The 21,505-nt window shown below is 39.0% G+C and overlaps 2 protein-coding genes across 2 annotated transcripts; both read right to left on the reverse strand.

Moving 5' to 3' along the window:
* Nucleotides 1-779: 779 nt before the first annotated feature.
* On the reverse strand, nucleotides 780-19,649 carry LOC139134145 (zinc finger protein interacting with ribonucleoprotein K-like). Its single transcript, XM_070701064.1, has 4 exons — nucleotides 19,622-19,649; nucleotides 19,369-19,526; nucleotides 11,173-11,295; nucleotides 780-3,939 (listed from the first exon to the last, which is right to left on the reverse strand). Exons 2-4 carry the CDS (start codon nucleotides 19,505-19,507, stop codon nucleotides 3,464-3,466), a joined length of 738 nt encoding a protein of 245 aa, XP_070557165.1. The 5' UTR covers nucleotides 19,508-19,526; nucleotides 19,622-19,649; the 3' UTR covers nucleotides 780-3,463.
* Nucleotides 2,025-3,305, reverse strand: LOC139133783 (zinc finger protein 418-like). The gene has a single exon (XM_070700549.1). The coding sequence runs from the start codon at nucleotides 3,303-3,305 to the stop codon at nucleotides 2,025-2,027; it is 1,281 nt and encodes a 426-aa protein (XP_070556650.1).
* Nucleotides 19,650-21,505: the final 1,856 nt, after the last annotated feature.

Consider the following 21,505-nt stretch of genomic DNA (forward strand, 5'->3'; position numbering starts at 1 on the left):
CATAATCATAGCATGGTTACAATCATCAAAATTACCCCTCTCAGTGCTGAAAGATCAGCCATACAATGACCAACCTGTCACAGAGGAACACTAGACATAATATTTTTCAAAAATATTATTCTAACAGTGCCCTCATAAAAGTTACTGTAATTTTATTAGTAGTACTTACAGCAGCATACAAAAATATCCCTAATTTCAGGACCAGATTTTACGAAAAAATTTAGCAGAGCTAGTTTATTACACAGACTTTGCATGAGATGAAGAAAAACATTGTCAGCCGTATGAGTGTAAAACCAAAGATATCAATAATTTCAAGATACAGTCAGGAACAAATTGTTAACAATCTAGATATCGAAAGCCCAAGTTCATATGTTCTATTGGTATTTAATGAAGTCATGTATTTAAGTGCGTTCACCAAGGTATATCAAGGATGATTTTATTGTTTGAATTATTTTCTTAGTTAACATTAGCAAGGCCTGGTATTTAAAGAGTTAACATGTATATATTAAGACAAGTTTACTCCCCTCTGTCTCACACTCTTTGCATTCACAAGGTTTGATATGTTATTGGATCAATTTGTATGCACCAAGATTTTTCTCTAATGAAAATCTTTTACCGGCTTACGTTGATGTTTACATGTGAAAAGCTTTTGCATGCATGTCTTACATCATTCTTTGCCTTCAAGAGGTCTGTTCTTCCAAGGGGCATCACATGTCTCTTATGTCTGCCCTAGGGTTCTATAAATAAAACAATAAAACAAACAAAACTCGACAATCCTGTGTAATTGGTGTCAGACTCTTTATTTGATTGCTATGACCAATCATCGGGTTTCATCAATATAAGTCTCATAGAATCATTATTTCAAGGTAAAATATCACCATGGTCTTGTAATGTCTAATATCTGAGCTGTTGTGTTCATGTGATTTTTGAGTGGGTGAACATATGCCTATTAAGATGTCACTTCAGTGTGAATGTTTTACCACACTCTTTACATTCATGCTGTCTGATGCCAGAATGGGTCTACAAGTGCCTTCTAAGATTAGTGTGTAACTGTTATACACACTCTTTATATTCGTGGGGTCTGACACACGAACTGATCAACAAATGCCCATTAAGGTGAAGTACTACGAATTACGTCAAAATTAGGTTGTGGTGTCATTTTCTTGAAACTTTGCACAAATATTCTTGGAAGTTGTGCAAGTGCAAAAATGAAATAAAAAATGGGGGTCACCACGCTCGTTTCCATGGAAACGGACGTTAAAATGGCGTCGTTAGAAATAAATAAAAATGATATAATTCACTTAAACTAAAGAAAGCAATTATAAAACGCTTAGAAAATGAGTTAATTTTAATAAATACCAAGACTTAAGATCTATATCTATCGAATGTTTAGTTTTCATGATGTTTGTAAAGAAATTTTAACATAAGTATCGATTACAAAATGACGATATCGAAATTATATCACTACATAATTTTCGAACTTTCTTCCTGTCACTTTGAATGGTGTCATTTTGACCAATCTTGGCGAATAAAATCCTGACATAATACCATTTAGTTTACACTTTTAATAAAAGGGTGTCACCATGCTACTTTTTACAATATCTCCAGGTGAATGGGTAATATGCGCCATGTAAATGGGAGAGAAATGTTAATTTTTCGCTCATATTGAATAAAAACCAGCTTCCTAGGGGGTCAAAATATGACAAGGTTATAGGTCACATGTATTTCTAAGAGAATGGGTCAAAAAATTAGGTAAGAGCGCAATTTCAACAATGACAGGTGATGTTAAATACATGCACTTCAAAATAACCCATTTGCGGCAGGCTGGACTTAAATCTGCGCAGAAACGTTCTAAAGCGTGTGCGCGTCCGAATTCGTCGCCCTTCACCTTAAGACCCAGTTGTCTTTTAAATATTTAACCACTCTTTACATTCGTGTGGTCTGATCTTTGGATGGGTCAACATGTGAATTTTCAGATTGCCCTTCTGTGTGAATGTTTTACCACACTTTATACATTCATGCGGTCAGACACCTGAATGGATGAACATGTGCATAATAAGACCATCTTCTCTTTTAAATGTTTTACCACAATCTTTGCACTTATGTGGTCTGATCTCTGAGTGGGTCAACATATGCGTGTTTAGATGGCCCTTCTGTGTGAATGTTTTACCACACTCTTTACACTTATATGGTCTGATCTCTGAGTGGGTCAACATATGCCTGCTTAGATTGCATTTATGACTGAATCTTTTACCACACTCTTTACATTCATGAGGTATGGCACCAGAATGGATCAATATATGACTGATAAGACCCTTCCCACTTTTAAATGTTTTACCACACTCTCTGCATTCATGTGGTCTGATCTCTGAATGGGTCAATATGTGCATTTTAAGACTATCCTTCAGTGTAAATGTTTTACCACACTCTTTACATTCATGCTGCCTCACACCAGAATGGATCAACATATGCCCAAGATCCTGTTCTCTGTTAAATGTCTTGCCACACTTTTTGCATTGAAATGGTCTGATCTCTGTGTGGGTCAACATCCTGTGCTTTTTAAGACTGCTTCTGTGGCTGAATGTTTTACCACAATCCTTACATTCATGCGGTCTGGCACCAGAATGGATCAACATATGCCCAATAAGATCCTGTTTTCTTTTACATGATTTCTCACACTCTCTGCATTCATTTGGCCTGATCCCTGAGTGGGTCAGCATGTGGCTTTTAAGACAGCTCTTTCGTGTAAATGTTTTACTACACTCTTTACATTCATGCTGTCTGACACCAGAATGGATCAACATATGCCTTGTAAGATCATATTTTCTGTGAAACATTTTACCACACACTTCACATTTATGTGGTCTGACACCAGAATGGGTCAACATGTGCTTTTTAAGACTGTCCTTTAGTGTGAATATTTTAGCACACTCTTTGCAACTATATGGTCTGACACCAGAATGGATCAACATATGCTTATTAAGACTGCTTTTATGGCTGAATGTTTTACCACACTCTTTACATTCATGTGGTCTGATCTCTGAGTGGGTGATCATATGCGTTTTAAGACTGCTCTTTAGTGTGAATGTTTTGCCACACTCTTTGCAACTATGTGGTCTTATATTTGAGTGGATCAACATATGCTTTTTAAGACTGCCCTTCTCTGTAAATGTTTTACCGCACTCTTTGCATTGTGGTCTGACACCAGAATGGATCAACATATGCTTATTAAGACTGCTTTTATGGCTGAATGTTTTACCACACTCTTTACATTCATGTGGTCTGATCTCTGAGTGGGTGATCATATGCGTTTTAAGACTGCTCTTTAGTGTGAATGTTTTGCCACACTCTTTGCAACTATGTGGTCTTATATTTGAGTGGATCAACATATGCTTTTTAAGACTGCCCTTCTCTGTAAATGTTTTACCGCACTCTTTGCATTGTGGTCTGACACCAGAATGGATCAACATATGCTTATTAAGACTGCTTTATGGCTGTATGTTTTACCACACTCTTTACACTCATGTGGTCTAATACTTGAGTTGGTCAAAGTATGAGTCTCAAAATTGCCATTTGAGATTAATGTTTTACTGCACTCAATGCGTTGGAATGGCCTGAGTTCAGAATGGATCAATGCAAGCCCCTCGCATTCACTTTCTTGTGCCCCTGAATAATTCATTAAGCCATGTGCTCCATCATAACTGCTGATCATATAAATTTCACCACACTCATTGCTGATTTCACCATCATTGTCGTCACCATTATGAGAATGGCACTCCACCAAACTGAAGGAATCTTTGTGTAATGTAGTTTGGTTTTCAATATGATCACCCTCATGGTGTGGAGTTGGGTCTTCATCTCTTTTCTCAGGTTTGGACATGCAATATTCCAATGTTATCAGGCAATGTTGCATAACACTCTGTACAATTATTGATGCATCTGTTAGTGAAGAGATAAATATCAAACAGTTCAGTAGAGTTTAAGGTAGTAACATCCACGGCTCCATATAGATGTACAAATTTTGTACATCCATGGCTCCATATGGATGTACAAATTTTGTACATCCGTGGCTCCATATGGATGTACAAATTTTGTACATCCATGGCTCCATATGGATGTACAAATTTTGTACATCCATGGCTCCATAGAGCACTCTTGGTACAGAGAGAGGTAGGCTTTTGATGTTAATGATGACTTCATGTAGTATTGGACAAAACATGGACTTTTTCATGGATTTTATTAGATTAGTTAAGAGCACAGCAATAGCTATCATACCAATCTTCAATCCAAAACTTATAGGTCAAAGGTCACATCCATAGCACAGCACAGCAAGGGACAGATTATGAACAAGTCATTGACGATGACACAGTCTCCCTTGAAATTTGGACTTTGTCACTACTATCACTAGAAGTGACTAAAAATTGAAGTCAATATAATGCACATGAAAAAAGAAATGCAGGTACCAAAGCCCTGATTTTGACAGATGTAAATGTTGGATTGGATTGTAAACAAGTAGACATTAGTAATAAACTAAATGTATGTCCTTTAACCAAGTTGGACAGAATTAGGTATGTCATGCCCTGGCTCGTGAAATGTCAAAATTCAACTAATCCACAAGAAACCAGTCCAGGCCTGTCTGAGTAATGGCTTTTGACATTAGAAAGTCAGAAAGCCAGATGTGAACCAAAAATGTCCCCATGTTCAGTACAGAATAGACTTCCTATAATAGCTATTGATACATGTACTGCTAAATTTAAAATGCCTTTCTTGACTGGTAAATCTTTGTATGATCAACATCGGCAGAAAGTGTCATCAGATTTAGTGCCATCATTCAGAATATAGATCTCTAATTACAAACATTGTTTCCCTGTTTAGCCAATCTTGGCTGCCACCCTAATGACAAAAGGTCATTAAATAAGTCAATTAATAATTTATCAACAGGTTGTTGCTGTTCACTTTTACAGTACTGGAAGATCAACACTGATGATCTGTACCATGTTTCATAAAATTTGATGCACTATATCTGGACATATCACACTAATGAGGAAAATACATTAAATATACAAATTAAAAATTAATTAACATGATAGTGATAAACGTCCTTATACATACCCCCGGTAGGTAAAGCAACAAGAGCTCAACATCTCTACTAAAGTTTCAACAAATCTGATGAAGTATTTCTTGATTTATCAGCCTTCTTACAAAAATTCATTTAATATGCAAATTGGCAATTAATTCATATTTGATGACACTTGGTACAGATGGTGATATACCAGAGCTGTAGCAGTAAGTATGCAAAGACATTTAGCAGAATCATGTCATGTAATTGCTAATTTGCAAATATAATGAATTTCATAATTCCTATAATATGTCGAGAAATACTGACTCAAAATTGATGAAACTTGGTGCAGATATTCATATTATACCAAAGACATACCGGTAAGTGTGTACAAAGACATTTTGCAGGACCATGTCATTTTATTGCTAATTTGCATATTTGATGCTTTTTTACGGTGGCCCAAAACTACCTGTTCTCCGCATTCAAAGTCTGCGTCGCATTCAATTTTTTTTCTCTCACATATGTCTCCGCATTCAAAGTCTGCGTCGTATTCAATTTTTTTTCTCTCACATATGTCTCCGCATTCAAAGTCTGCGTCGCAATCAAATGTTTTTCTCTCACATATGTCTCCGCATTCAAAGTCTGCGTCGCAATCAAATGTTTTTCTCTCACATATGTCTCCGCATTCAAAGTCTGCGTCGCAATCAAATGTTTTTCTCTCACATATGTCTCCGCATTCAAAGTCTGCGTCGCAATCAAATGTTTTTCTCTCACATATGTCTCCGCATTCAAAGTCTGCGTCGCAATCAAATGTTTTTCTCTCACATATGTCTCCGCATTCAAAGTCTGCGTCGCAATCAAATGTTTTTCTCTCACATATGTCTCCGCATTCAAAGTCTGCGTCGCAATCAAATGTTTTTCTCTCACATATGTCTCCGCATTCAAAGTCTGCGTCGCAATCAAATGTTTTTCTCTCACATATGTCTCCGCATTCAAAGTCTGCGTCGCATTCAATTTTTTTCTCTCACATATGTCTCCGCATTCAAAGTCTGCGTCGTATTCAATTTTTTTTCTCTCACATATGTCTCCGCATTCAAAGTCTGCGTCGCAATCAAATGTTTTTCTCTCACATATGTCTCCGCATTCAAAGTCTGCGTCGCAATCAAATGTTTTTTTCTCACATATGTCTCCGCATTCAAAGTCTGCGTCGCAATCAAATGTTTTTCTCTCACATATGTCTCCGCATTCAAAGTCTGCGTCGCAATCAAATGTTTTTCTCTCACATATGTCTCCGCATTCAAAGTCTGCGTCGCAATCAAATGTTTTTCTCTCACATATGTCTCCGCATTCAAAGTCTGCGTCGCAATCAAATGTTTTTCTCTCACATATGTCTCCGCATTCAAAGTCTGCGTCGCAATCAAATGTTTTTCTCTCACATATGTCTCCGCATTCAAAGTCTGCGTCGCAATCAAATGTTTTTCTCTCACATATGTCTCCGCATTCAAAGTCTGCGTCGCATTCAATTGTTTTTCTCTCACATATGTCTCCGCATTCAAAGTCTGCGTCGCATTAAATTGTTTCTCTCCTAGATGGGCGTCGCAGTCAGTGATTTTGTCACCAACACATGAGGGCGCTGGCAAGTTTCTGTGAGCGTGACCCTCGCTCCATGACCCATGATTGCATCCGGAAAAAGTATCACTCTTTCAGTGTTCGTGATTGCGAAAAGCTCACTGATTTCGAAGGTAAGTGACAAAGTTATTCATTGTATTGTAAGCTTATGGGGTTAATGATCTAGCCACCGTCTAGCCCTGGATGTATTGGCAGTTGTGGGACGGGCTGCCGTTTTATATTCGGACGCTCACGTGGGACCCATTATGATGCGCCCATACTGGTGAGCAGCGTACCCCCTTGGCTAGATCATTAACCCCATAAGCTTACAATACAATAAATTACTTTGTCACTTACCTTCAAAAATGAGCTTTTCGCGATCACGAACACTAAAAGAGTGATACTTTTTCCGGATGCAATCATGGGTCATGGAGCGAGGGTCACGCTCACCAAAACTTGCCAACGCCTTCATGTGTTGGTGACAAAATCATTGACTGCGACGACCATCCACAGGCGGCCCAATCACTATTAATAAAGCTTATTATTGAGTTTTTCCCAGTTTTCTCTGTCACTATCAGTCCCTCTCCTTTTCTTCATGCTCTGACTGATAGTAGTAAATAAAATAAATGACTATATAGCCTTATCCAGCCTCTTGACTCTTTATTTATTTTACACCCCATTACAAGGATGTTTATCTCTCATATACACATCTTGTAATTAATTAGTCAACACAACTAATTATGCTAATCCGTGGACTTATCAAGGGTTGGTCAACATTGGAAAGATAGAGATGTAAATGAAAAAGGAGTTTTAGTAACCTTTCCTATCTTTCGCGATGTTGACTAACCTATAAAATCCCTGATAAGTCCACGGATTAGCATAATTAGTCATCTTGACTAATTAATTACAAGATGTGTGTACATGAGAGATAAACGTCCTTGTAATGGGGTGTAAAATAAATAAAGAGTCAAGAGGCTAGGTTAGGCTATAAAGTAATTTCTTTTTATTTCCTACGACCAGTCAGAGCGTGAAGAAAGGGAGAAGAACTGATAGAGAAAACTGAGAAAAACTCAATAATAAGCTTATTAATAGTGTTTGGGCCGCCTGTGGCCCATCTAGGAGAGGAACAATTAGCTGCAACGCAGACTTTGAATGCGGAGACATATGTGAGAGAAAAACAATTGAATGCGACGCAGACTTTGAATGCGGAGACATATGTGAGAGAAAAACATTTGATTGCGACGCAGACTTTGAATGCGGAGACATATGTGAGAGAAAAACATTTGATTGCGACGCAGACTTTGAATGCGGAGACATAAGCTTATGTGAGAGAAAAACATTTGATTGCGACGCAGACTTTGAATGCGGAGACATATGTGAGAAAAAAACAATTGAATGCGACGCAGACTTTGACTGCGGAGACATATGTGAGAGAAAAACATTTGATTGCGACGCAGACTTTGAATGCGGAGACATAAGCTTATGTGAGAGAAAAACATTTGATTGCGACGCAGACTTTGAATGCGGAGACATATGTGAGAAAAAAATTGAATGCGACGCAGACTTTGAATGCGGAGACATATGTGAGAGAAAAACAATTGAATGCGACGCAGACTTTGAATGCGGAGACATAAGCTTATGTGAGAGAAAAACATTTGATTGCGACGCAGACTTTGAATGCGGAGACATATGTGAGAAAAAAACAATTGAATGCGACGCAGACTTTGAATGCGGCGACATATGTGAGAGAAATACAATTGAATGCGACGCAGACTTTGAATGCGGAGAACAGGTAGTTTTGGGCCACAGTACTTTTTTGTAATTAGGAAATATGTCCAGACATACTGCAGCAAATTTGATGAAACTCAGTACAATTCTTTGACACACAGGGTTGTAATAGTGCAGAAAAACATTTAGTGATATCTTGTCACTTAATTGCTAATTTGTATATTTAATTCCCTAATTAGTGCGCTATTTCGTAGTACAGATGTCAATCTCTTTATTCTCTGACAGTGTGTGAAGACATTAAGCAGTAGCATGTCAATTACATGACATGATTCTGCTAAATGTCTTTGCATACTGCTACAGCTCTGGTATATCACCATCTGTACCAAGTTTCATCAAATATGAGTTGGCATTTCTTGACATCACCCTAATTACAAAAATTCTCAAATGCGCAAATTAGCTTCTAATTGACATGATCCTGCTAAATGGCTTTGTACAAAGTTACAGCTCTGGTATATAAACATCTGTAAGAAGTTTCATATAATTTGAGTCAGTATTTATTGAAGTATTAGAGGAATTATGAAAATTCATAAAATATGCAAATTAGCAATTAATTGACAAAATACTGACAGATGTCTTTGTGTGCTATTAGAGCTCTGTGTGACCAACATGTGTACAAAGTTTATCAAACTTTGTATAGTCTCTTAAGAAAGCTCTTTTTCAAAAATCATTATTATGCAAATTAGCACTAACTATGCACGCCACACCAAAAACAACGGGTGTGCACATGTGCCATAGTGTATTATCCTTGTACCAACTTTTAAAGGAATTGACTCTGGCATGTCTGAGATATCTGCATGGACGGACGGACGGATGGACGGAGCCCTAACCATTAGTCCAGTGTTGCCGCCAGGACGCGCCCTTGCGACAATGTCCCCAAAACGGAAGCCGTTGTCCCGCACTCTTCTGTACTGCGGGTCACCTCGGGCGCACTCGTGAGTCGACTGTGAATGTAGTCTACAAATAATATCTGTTACTGACAATGATCTTTGTTTTGCATAATTATTTTGAGGCTTACACTTGCGTACTTTTGGAGCTAGCTATATGATTATAAAAGTAATTAAAACGCTGCACTTGATATTTGCTTGATGGTAGTCTGCCTGAGCTCTGATTTGCGGCAGATATGGTACTGATTTAATTGCCTGAAATTCAAGCATAGCGACGCGGTCCCGTTAGCTTGAATTTTGTTCAGTGCAACTAATGTGTTATGAAATAATGCAAAATTTGATTGACAACTGCTTGTTGTTCCCAAAATGTACAAAATGTCCCCCAAAATAAATGGTATTGGGACACAGTGTCCCCTGATGTAAAATTCCTGGCCGCAACACTGTTAGTCCCCTGGACTTAGTCCGGGGATTAAAAAAGTACAGGCACATATGTAAAATATTTAAGTCAAAGTTGTGAAAGCAATATATATTTTAAACTCTTCAGTCCAATATGAGTATACATGAAACCATGGCTATCAAAACCATGAGTGATCAGAGAGATCGATATCAAGTAAAACCTCAGCAAATGACATGAAAATGTCTGACAATCAGTTTGTATTGGCTGCAATATTTTACAAGTGGTATAGCCACAAACTGATGATGTCAAATCACCATACACAATACACATTGCCATAATTACAAGCCTCTGGGTTTTGTGTACAGCGATTTAACGTCATCAGTTTGTGGCTATACCACTTGTAAAATGATGCCATTTTGGCACACTTAGCTGACTGATCACCTGAAGCTGATTCTAAACATTAAATCAATTCTGGCATTCATACTTCACACAATAGCAGCCAACAAATACATTTCTGGACACATTTTTCCTGTTACAGTTCTTAGTAAACAACATGAAGTTAAGTGAGTGCAAAGTCAGCCAATTTCCTTCAAGGCGCAGGTCATTTATCAGCCTTACACACAACACACAGAGAAACACATGTGCACAATGGTTTGTTTGTACCACCATCACATAATTATTTTTGTTAGAGTCTGTAGAACACAATGCATCCTTTTATTCCAGAGTAGAACTATAGACTGACTTGATAAAAATTTCAAACAAAAACAAAGGGCTAAAATGTACATACTCAAAGTCTGCAAGAAGTAATCTAAAAACCAGGGATTGAGATCTACCCATAAACAATAAATTCTCGATGGGATTCGAATTCACATGTATGGCACCCTGTCAACTAGCAAAGACATCACAGTCCAAAAATGACTTGACAAAAATCCCCGTCCTTAAAAAGTGTGGTGTGGTTCAAGTAATCATAACATACTTCTTCCATTTTCTCTGACTGTGACCCCCTCCTCCACACTGTAGTTCATTGTAATTCATGCAGCACCCCAGTAAAGCTCATACAGTAAGCCTGTGACTTCAGAATTTCAACCCTTCAAAATTAGGTATGAGACTAGTTCAGCTGTACTGTGTTAGGAGGTAGTGAATCCTTTCTTAGGCCATTCATTTGACATCAAACTTACTGACACTTACCGCAAAACATGGTCAAACTCATAGTCAAGTTGGAATGAAAATCTATTGAGTTACAGTATGTACATGCAACAGATCTGAGCATGACAAAATGGCTGCCATATTACAATGTTGCATTGAAAAGCAAAATGATGTAGACATGTGCACTATATGTATGTAGCATATTCTTGTGTTAGATCCACTTATACAAGCAGACACATATAAACACACCATACCAAACAAAACTCAACTTCTGCCCTGTATACCCTTACCTTTCATTGATAATGTATTGTCTTGATATTGTTGACACATCTTTTCAGTCAGTGTCTCTAATGGTTTCACTAGCTCATGCATTTTGTAAACATGTTTTAGACCTTTGAAAATTGCACAACACTCTGAAAGAAATAAAAAATGTTTCAATGTCAAGAAGCTATACAGTTAAGCCAAAAAAAAATAAATTGTGCTGTTCCCATAACATGGTTTTCAAAATAGGGTAGGTAGGTCGGCAGGAATTTTTTCCCAAAGTATTTTTATTTTAAAAATATGCATTTTTAGGGGGTAAGGGCAGTGAACACAGGCCACAACATTTCCAGAAAAATGTATCATACAGATAAAAGGAAAAAAAACCAAAAGACTTCCTCGTTCAAGCAAAAATCAAATGCCAAGTAACAAATGTGTGATGTTTATGGTTTTTTCTTTCTTATAATTTTTACTTCCATGTTTACGAAACTCTGAAAAGTTTAGGGTTGACAGGTAAAAAATAGGGTAAGTCAAGTTATAGGAACAGCACGTTGTTTTCTTTGGCCTAACATTAACAGCAAATCTATGATATTCCCTAACTGAAAAAAGAAAAATGGTCAGATATATTCACTGAAAATATAAACACCATACCAATGTGCTCCAGCACAACTAAGTTTCATAAAACTGCTGGAATCTTAAGCAACCTGAACATTCATAATTTCACCACACTGTGGGAACAGCTCTTTCATCACTTCATTGTAAACCTTAAACTTTTAACATAGTTCTATGACTTTAACCAATACACAAATACTGCTCTAAACATCTGATAAAACTCTGGAAGTCACGTTGTCCTATTGTTGATAAAAGTGATATCTTATTACATGCCTCGATATGAGTGCAAATCAGTGCATTGATTTGAATAGGAACATCTGGGGAGTCAGCGGGCTGTGTGAACGACGTACTGGATTTACAGTTACTCTGTCTATAAGCCGTTCCACTTTTGCAACATCAAGGTAAACGAGACACTTACATGTAATGCTAGATTTAAAATATCCATGTGTGCACTGCTATTTTGACTTTCGTTACAATCTGTTTAATGCTGTTCAATAATGGTAAAATTGTTTGAGAATGCCGTGCATGTAACTATTAAATGCAATATGGCATTAACAGTGAAGAGGCATGTAATGAAAATATTATTGCCTGAATACATGGGTTTATGTGTCCCCTCAGCAGGAGACAATGTGCCCTCCTGGTGTCCGGCAAAGTGTCACCTGTTCTCGGGCACATAAACTTATGTACAGTATACAGGAAATACTGTAAATGTATGGGAAAGACTGCAGAATGGTGGACTCAGTGTGTTTGATTTTTGTTAGTGACCTACGAAGTCCACTCATCTGATTACTTTAGAGCCCCTAAGAAATTCCTGTTTAGTTCGCAATCAGTGGTGTGTCCACTATTCTTTACTTGTATCTGACAGAGCTCTGAATTGCCTCACTGGCTGCTGTAATGTAGCTCGAGGTTTTGCCTTGGTATTTGGGTTGACCTGCACCGCCATCTAACTAAAATACATGTACCAAGGCAAAATCTCAATCCACAGAACTGTAGCTATGGCCTTATTTGGTGAGAGTCCTAAACCCAGGAACAACACAGCCCTGCCAGGCAGAGCTTGGGGAGCTATCATTATTTATGACTGGGGTGTGATGGGGTCAGAGGAATTTCATCAGAAGCTCCTAAGTTGTGAATAACCCCTGGCAACCATGATGAGTTTGAGTAACCCCTTTCTCTAAGACAGAAATTTTGACTGAAACCCCCAATACATATAATAGTAAAATTTACAAAAATACAGCAATAGTATACAGCGTTTCCGTTAACGCGAAATTACGCGTATTTTACGCATTTCTTGCAGAAATTACGCAAAAAAAATGACGAACGCGTCGATCTGTACGCATTGATTTTCGGTCAGCGTTTCATAAGGAACGTGACGCTGAGCGTAGCACACGCGTACACAGGAGTCTCAGTCAGTCAAACAACAATAAACGGCGACGCTTTGGAACTAAAATAGACTAACCCAAGACAGGTTAATTTGTTTCATTTTGCATTTTTTTTAGCTCTGCGTCAGAGAACGAAAAAACATCGCAAACTCTGTTTAATTTACGACAATTTTCATTGGCCATCATTTCTGATACCTGTCATAACAAGACAATGTTACGATGTTTCACTCTGCATGCAACACCGGAGACAATGAGTGAGGTGAAGTTCTGAAGCGAAATGTTGTAATGTGTTTTTTTTTATGATGGGTATCACAGACGACCAATAAAACCGTCTTCTCTAATGCCGTCTTGTGTTTTTTGTAACAATATTTGTGCTGTATAAATGTTTTAGTGGCGTCTCTAAAACACGCTACACACTGAGTACACGGCATTGCTGACGCATGCACTACCCTGAAAATATCTTCCATGCATTTTCCTGAAATATGTCGAAAAGGAAAACTATCAACAGTTATTTTTCCGTCTCGTCGACATCGAGAAGACCGCGTCCACTACCTGCTGTATTGGTGGAGCCCGACAACTCTATCGCGAGTCGGCCAGCATCTACTAGTACTGCAGAAATTGCAGCCCCCGTAAAACATCATAGTAAGTTTCGTCAGGAATGGATGCGAGAGTTCAGCTGGTTATACCCCGATTCGGAAGGTCCCTCAACAGACGTCAAAATGCTCTGTAGACTTTGTAAACGTGCTGGTAAAAATAATTCCTTCACGAAAGGTTGTACTGACATGCAACGTTCTGCACTGATTCGGCATGTTGACACAAGCGACCACCGAGCAGCATGTCAATCAACGGGATTGCGAAAGACGATGGAACGATCAATTGAAACCGCTGCAGTTGCGGATTCTGACGGACAGACAGCTGTCATGCGTACCGTTTATGTCATGGCCAAGGAGGATATCGCGGACAGAAAGTTAACGACTTTGCTGGAATTGCAAAAACTGAATGGTAGTGACATGCTAAAAGCATGTAATCCGTACTCTCATTCCGTCTCCATCCATGAAATGCAGAGAGCAATAGCAGATATCATACGGCGAGATAATTGTGAAAAGATTAGGCAGAGCCCTTTCATTGGTCTTCTCACCGATGAAACCGTCAATATAACGATCGACAAGAAACTGATAATATATCTGCGTGTGATGACAAATAACGGGCCGACTACGTTATTCCATGAAAATGTGACAGTTAGTAACGGTACGGCAGAAACGGTGACAAATGCTTTGATAGAATCGCTTCGTAAAAGTGATATAAACGTACAGAAAGTTCTCGGTTTCGGGTCGGACGGTGCCAGTGTCATGACTGGTCGACTAAATGGCGTTGCAGCCCGTATGAAGAGACTAACTCCGTTTATGACGTCGGTGCACTGCGTAGCTCACCGCTGTGCTCTGTCCGCCAGTGATGCAACAAAACGAGATAAGGGAGTCATCGATGTAAGCGAATATCGTAGAGACGTAAATAACATTTATAACTTTTACCACTACTCTGCTGTCCGAATGAATCGTCTTCGCGAATTGAGTGAGGCACTTGACAACAATGATTTCCGTGCACTCAAAGAGCCGTGCTCTGTGCGGTGGTTATCACTTTCAAGAGCAGTAAATGCTATAAATAACAGTTGGAATATTCTTGCCCTGGAATTAGAGGAGGAATCTCGTCCCGAAAAACACAATCCTACAGCGAAGGGACTCTTGACACGCGTATCCTCGTTCAAATTTGTGGCCACGACCAAACTTCTGAAGGATGTATTACCGGTAATGGATAGATTAAATCTGCTATTCCAGCGCGATAACATTGACCTTTCGTCCATAGCGCCGATGGTTTCATCAACAGTCGAAACTCTCCGAAATTTATTGGAGACTCCGTACAGCGGTGTACACGAGGCTGGCTTTCTTGGTGAACTTGACCGCGAGAACCAAACTTATCTGGGAGTGCAGCTTAGAAATGCGGCCGATATTAACGTGAATGCGTTTGCCAACGGTACTCGACGCGAGTTCATCCAGGCACTCGTTTACAACTTGCAACACCGTTTCTCGCAGGAAGAAGTCACTGTACTCTCTTCATTAGACGTCCTGCTGAATCCGCGGAAACTTCCCCAAGACAGAAACGATCTAACGAACTTCGGACAGGTCGAGATTGAGACACTCAGTGACCATTTTGGTCACGACATCGATCGGGATGGAGATATCCACCCGGCTATTATAAATAATGATGAACTTCGTGTGGAATACCAACAATTCAAACTTATGCTTTATGGCCTGAGACATATGTCCTTTATTGCCGTTTGTACACTGATGTTTACCGAGTATCGCGAGATTTATCCCAACATCTCTACGCTCGCCACCATAGCGGCTGTGATCCCTGTCTCTTCTGTACCTTGCGAAAGAGGGTTCAGTACACAAAACCGAATTAAAAATTGCCACAGAAACCGCCTAAACGAAGACGTTATCAATGACCTCATGACGATTACTATGGAAGGCCCGGCAGTGGGCAATTTCGATTTCAGAGCAGCCATGTTGTTATTTCGACAACAGCGTCAACGCCGAAAGTAGAGAGAAACATTTATAAGTGAATGTCGTCAGTGTTTAGATCGGCTGGTCACATTGTCAGGACAGCAAAGGTGACCTTCGCTTCGTTTATTGACTGACACGTGCGCGTAAACGCATATATGCAATGTATGTATACAGACCATTACCGAGCTCCAGGTGTAGACAAAACGAAACAAATGTCTTGATTAGCTTGAAATGAACCTTGTCGTAAGTTGCAACTTAAAAACTATTTCGGTGAATAAAGGAGTTCATTTGAATGCGTTTTGACTATTTGTCAACTGTGTCTTCTATAAACTAATTTGCATATGCTAATTTAAAACACTTTGAAAAGGTTACGCATTACGGCTACATTTTACGCAAAAAAAATAGAGGACGCGTACGGCCATACGCAAAGCAAAAAATACTAACGGAAACGCTGAGTAAAGACCTTTCAAATTCTGGTATACCCTGCTAGATTATCATTGGTTATCTCATGACGGTTGAAAAGGGTGAAATCAACAAAATCAATGTCTAAGTCACAACAAAATGTACATATAAAAGCTCATGGTATAACCAGTATCCAATCATATAGTATTGTTTACTTTGTATGAGTATCGTGACAGGGTTTTCACTAAGATATCTGACAGGGCAGAATTTCAAAGTGGGGGGGAGAACACACAGCAGGCTTAGGGGGGAAAGTGTCAGAGGGGGTTGCATCCTCTCTTGCGTGTAAAATGTTGTAATTGATTCCTGCAATTGTGCAGCCTGGTGCAATCATAGAGGCGTTTTCAATCGGTGATTTTACAAAGTAAACCTGTCAGAACACCCACAGGGGAGTGCACGAGATGGGGGTGCCCTCTCGCATGGAAAATTTTGAGAATTTGATGTGTGAAATGGTGCAGTCTTAGAGGTGTTTCAATTCATATTGCACCCCAAACTGAGTAACCCCCTTATCTCCACATTTGGAGCAACCCACCTTGTAGTTTTCAATTTTTTGAGTGGCCCCTTTAGATTCCTCCGATCTCCCAGCCCTAAATAACAACGGCTTCCAAGTGTCTCCCTTAGCCCTGCAAACGATTCTGTGTGTTTCCAGTGTTGTTGAGGCCATGCAACGCCGTGAACACACACCATGATCCATACGCAGGACTTAATAATTGTGTTGGACCTTGTCAAATATGCTGACACAGGAGTACCCAGTGAACCATTATTTTAGGGGTGCCCAAAAGGTATGAGGGACTGAATATAGCCATAAGACAATTTGCCTAGCTCACAGTGTTGAATCTAGAGCGCGCCATCGCGGGATTGACGCGTTTCAGCAAAAAATCCCGCTCTGAAATCTACCCAGTGCGTCACTTTGGGCGCACTCACAATGAGGGGGGTCTGTAAATAGGTCAACGTGTTTTTTCTTTCATTGTTAAACGTAACCACTTTGCGTGATGATTTGCTATATTTTGCTAGAATGTTACCAATGATTTCATTTATAAATACTTAAGCAGCACACGTCCGTTTTGAAATGACATTTGCGTTTGTTACATTGTCAATAAAACTTGTTTGTGAATGTACTGACTGACAGCCGTGACGAGAAAAAAAAATTCACGTACGGGAGTAATTTCAAACTAACTCTCACACAGAAAGGTTTTTGAAAAATGTAGCCAACACACCTATTCCATTCAAAAAGAAAAAACATGTTCTTGATCAAGCGGAAATCAAACCAAATTCCAAAATTTTCCGAAACATTTCATGTGTCCACATGGATCGAGATACTAGACGTAGCTTGGTTCATGTTGTTTGTCAAAGTCGTTATGCCACGGTCACGCATGCATGGCTTGCCAAGAAATTCGATCTAGCGAGAACAACAGTGAATATCTATTCAGATCTTATACCAGACGGGTCATATGTCAAGTTCTTCAGTAAGAATGCATTTACTAATACTTGCACGGCTTGCATTGTCAGAGTCGGGACGTTGTGCTGTGTTTGTTTTGCCTCGAGGCAGCACATGGTGTCGGCCATTTTCCAAACTTGCTTAGGACAAAGCGTCATCACTCTAGACTCCCTAGGTTACCCTTTTATGTCTATGGGAACTTACTGCTGCAGAGATCGAGACTACTTAGTCATTAAAAAAAGTCCTGCTCTATCAATGAGAGCTGTGAAATGACAAATGAACTTACTTTTCTCACTGTGGGGAAATTGTCAATTGTATTTTTGCATAATACTGAAAGAATTATCTCTTGAGACTAACAGAATGTGCTGCATCTTTTCTATGAATGTGAGTGAATTTGTGATACTTTATTCAAAACAATTATATTCTTGAATAGATGTACAAAGACTTCATAGACTTATTTTAAATAAATGCTAATTTAATATGCAGATTAATATGCAAATTTGCTGCCAAAAAATTGTCCCCCAAATTTTGAAAATGTCCCCCAAAATTTAAGGCAGTGGGCCCAAATGTCCCCCAATCCTAAGATCCTAGATTCAACACTGAGCTCAGTAAGTCATATGTTCTGTTCGGTCCTACTAATTACTGCCCGTGACTGCCCGACTGCCTGAGGACTGCCCGAGAACTGCCCGAGCACTGCCCGAGGAAAAAATGGGCCAAATTTCGCCCATAACACTATGCCAATAGGTTCAGTTCATGTCATGCCCAGCCAACCAAAAATATCATTGATTTGGCATTAACCTGATGTTTTCTCCGGCAGTTTTGGAACACTGAAGACGCTGAGCTTGAAGGACGTCGCGGGCTTGATAGTGAGATACCATTCAGTCCGAGAGGTGGCACAATAACCTCACTGAGGGCGTACAGCCTGACAGCCTACCACCCCTTTTACTGAATGGTATAATCTCACAATCAAGATGGGGACGTCTTTCTAGTCGAAAGCCTGGCATCTTTCTGGTTCTAAAACCGCTACAGAAAACACCAAATCAATAATATTTTTGGTTGACTGGGCATGATACAAGTTCAACCCATTGGCTAAGTGTTAAAATGGGCGAAAATTTGCCTACTTGCTCCTCGGGCAGTCCTCGGGCAGCTACGGGCAGTCACGGGCAGTAATTAGTAGGACCTGTTCTGTTAACTGTGATGTTTCAGTGGTTCTAGTGGCATCTGGCGGTCAGGTCAAGGGTCTCGCTACAGTACCACTGCGAGCAAACCTATACGCATTTTTGGTAGTTTACTACTTCACACTGTCGGCTACCCCTAAAAAATAATGATACAGCCGGCTGGGTATTTCTGTCGCAGCATTTGACTAGGTTCTTTGTGTCTATCTCTATGGTACATTGTATGTTGTGCGTTATTTACAGTGTTTTGAGATACACGCCGGAAAACCAACACCTTTGACCCTGAAAAAACATCTTTTTCTTGGTCACATGGGCCATCAGAGTGTACCAGATCACAAGTTCTTATATACGGGTGTTTCACCTTAGAAGTGGAACCAAAGCTGCTGTGGTGCATGATGTTTTCGGGCAGGATTTCTTCCGTTTGTTGGCTGGTTTTGACGTTCACGTTTTTACCGGTAACCCGTGGGCCGTAGGGCAATGGCGGGGTTAAAAACCTGAAAGTCAAAACCAGCCCATAAAAGGCAGAAGTCCCGCCCGAAAACACCACAGCTGCGGACCTACTGCTAGTTTCACCTCCGCTTCAGTTCAAATTGACCATACGTACCCTGTTGACTTAAAACACCCCAGTTGTTGTTGAACTTGAATGACCTGGTACCACCGCCATTAAACTTAAAGTTTGTTCTCTCACAGGGTTCCACATCCGAAAGAAGATGATCCTTGTTCATTAGTTCCACCGATTCCATCTTTATAGTGCAAATTTTGCTGAAAAATATATCAAAAAGACGTAAAATTCACTGAATTTGCGGCTAACCGCGCGGCGACGGCTATGTAATACGGAGCCTGGAGGGAGTACGTACCCGGGAATCCATGTACCACGCTTTGGATGAACTTGTGACCTCTCAACTGAACTTAGAAACATCCGGGCCGTTGGGGGCGTTTTGCATAAAGACACGGGCTGCATTAAAAAATACTGGAAAATGGGTTGGAGCAATCGCGATTAAAATTTTAATTTTTTTCAATCCATCCTCGAAACCTCAAAAACCTTTTAAATCACCCTCTACTTGATATAAACTGTTCAAGAAACCCCCTCATAATCATCCTTCGGGCTGTCGGGTTGTGTGCGACTATATTCATTGCACAATTTTCAAAAGTATCCAACAGTGTCCAATTCTACTAATCACAGGTCATTAAAATCTCTCTATCAGATTTTATCAGATTGTTAGGTTTTCCAATCAATAACAATGTCAATCTACAATCAGTATCTAAAATTGTTTATCAGTCATCAACAGTTTAGGAAGTATGATTCTCATCTCTTTTCAAGATATTTTGTCGTCTCCATGGTAGCTTTCTCTGTTGTTTTGCTGATGATGCATGACGAAGGGATGTACGTTTTTTCTGTTTAACAATAACATGTTCTTTAAAAGCACTTTACAAACAAATATGCTGAAATTCAAATGTACCCACCATGTCAAATACAATCTGTACAATATGTTTATTTGCATCGGTGACAAACAAATGGGACAGGAGCTACAATTTTGATGATAATATTCTGACACCTTTCTTTTCGCGTATTCTTTCTTTTCCTGTATTATATACAGTCTATATACACTAGTCTATATCCAATTCAGGTGTTAACACAGTTTGTATTGATATTGGAAGTGAATACTTTACAAAGTAGAAAAAGAAACTCTAGTATGAAGGACATGTCTGCATATTTTAATCTCAACAAATGTAGAATTACTTTCTGCATAACAGACATTGTCTATAATTGTTGTCTGCTGGCTTCTACAAGCACGCCACAAATACTAGACGATGCTGAAGTTGGACTCAGTTTCGGATTCGGTTTCGGATTCGGTTTCGGATTCGGTTTCGGATTCGAATAACTGAGAATATTTTTATATTTCCAGCTAATATTATTATTTTTTCGGAGGATATGATAACTACTGACACACAAGGAGATATTTTATCAAGATCACCTACCTGCACATGTAGGATGTATTTGATACATGGTAATAATCATAATTTATACAGTTCAAAAAACAAAACACTTTACGCAGTAGTGCAAGAAACTGTAGGCATGATTACATCAGACAAAACTGCTGAAAATTACTCAAAATATACAACTTATGAGTAATTATGGGCATTATGCAGTTTGTACTATTCAAGTTAACTGTAGAACGCAAATGCATTCAATGCAACATTTATTACACAACATATTAACTGATAGTTTAGTCATGGAGTTTAGTATGATACATTCAAAATGAGATCTATGTAGCACAACATCAAACAAAACATTAGTATTACACCATGTGACACATATTGTGACATATAAACAAATTAAAGTATGTTTTTGTAAATGTTGTTTTCCTTGCTCGACACTTCCTTTCAAATTAAAGTGCTTTGAAGTTTTCTGTAATGTATATTTTTTAACCATTTTAATCTTGAATTATGCACATAATTTATGCTGTGAAATATATACTACACTGCGTACATATGCCAACAGGTAATCCATTGAAAACTTGTTCTCGACAACAAGTATTTATCTTTGTATACGAAAGTACTGTGGACTATTTTTATTTTCACTGGAATTTATGTTAGCTGAAAACAAATTTTTTGCCAGAGGTCCATATATCTTTCTTTCATGAATATGACTTTGTTTGTGTACCGTCTATTTACTGTCTGTTCTGTTCTGTTTTGTGTCTGTGTTTACAACTATTGTCTTACGAATTCTGACCTACTGT

This window comes from Ptychodera flava, chromosome 5 (genome assembly GCF_041260155.1).
Source record: "Ptychodera flava strain L36383 chromosome 5, AS_Pfla_20210202, whole genome shotgun sequence".
Lineage (NCBI taxonomy): Eukaryota > Metazoa > Hemichordata > Enteropneusta > Ptychoderidae > Ptychodera > Ptychodera flava.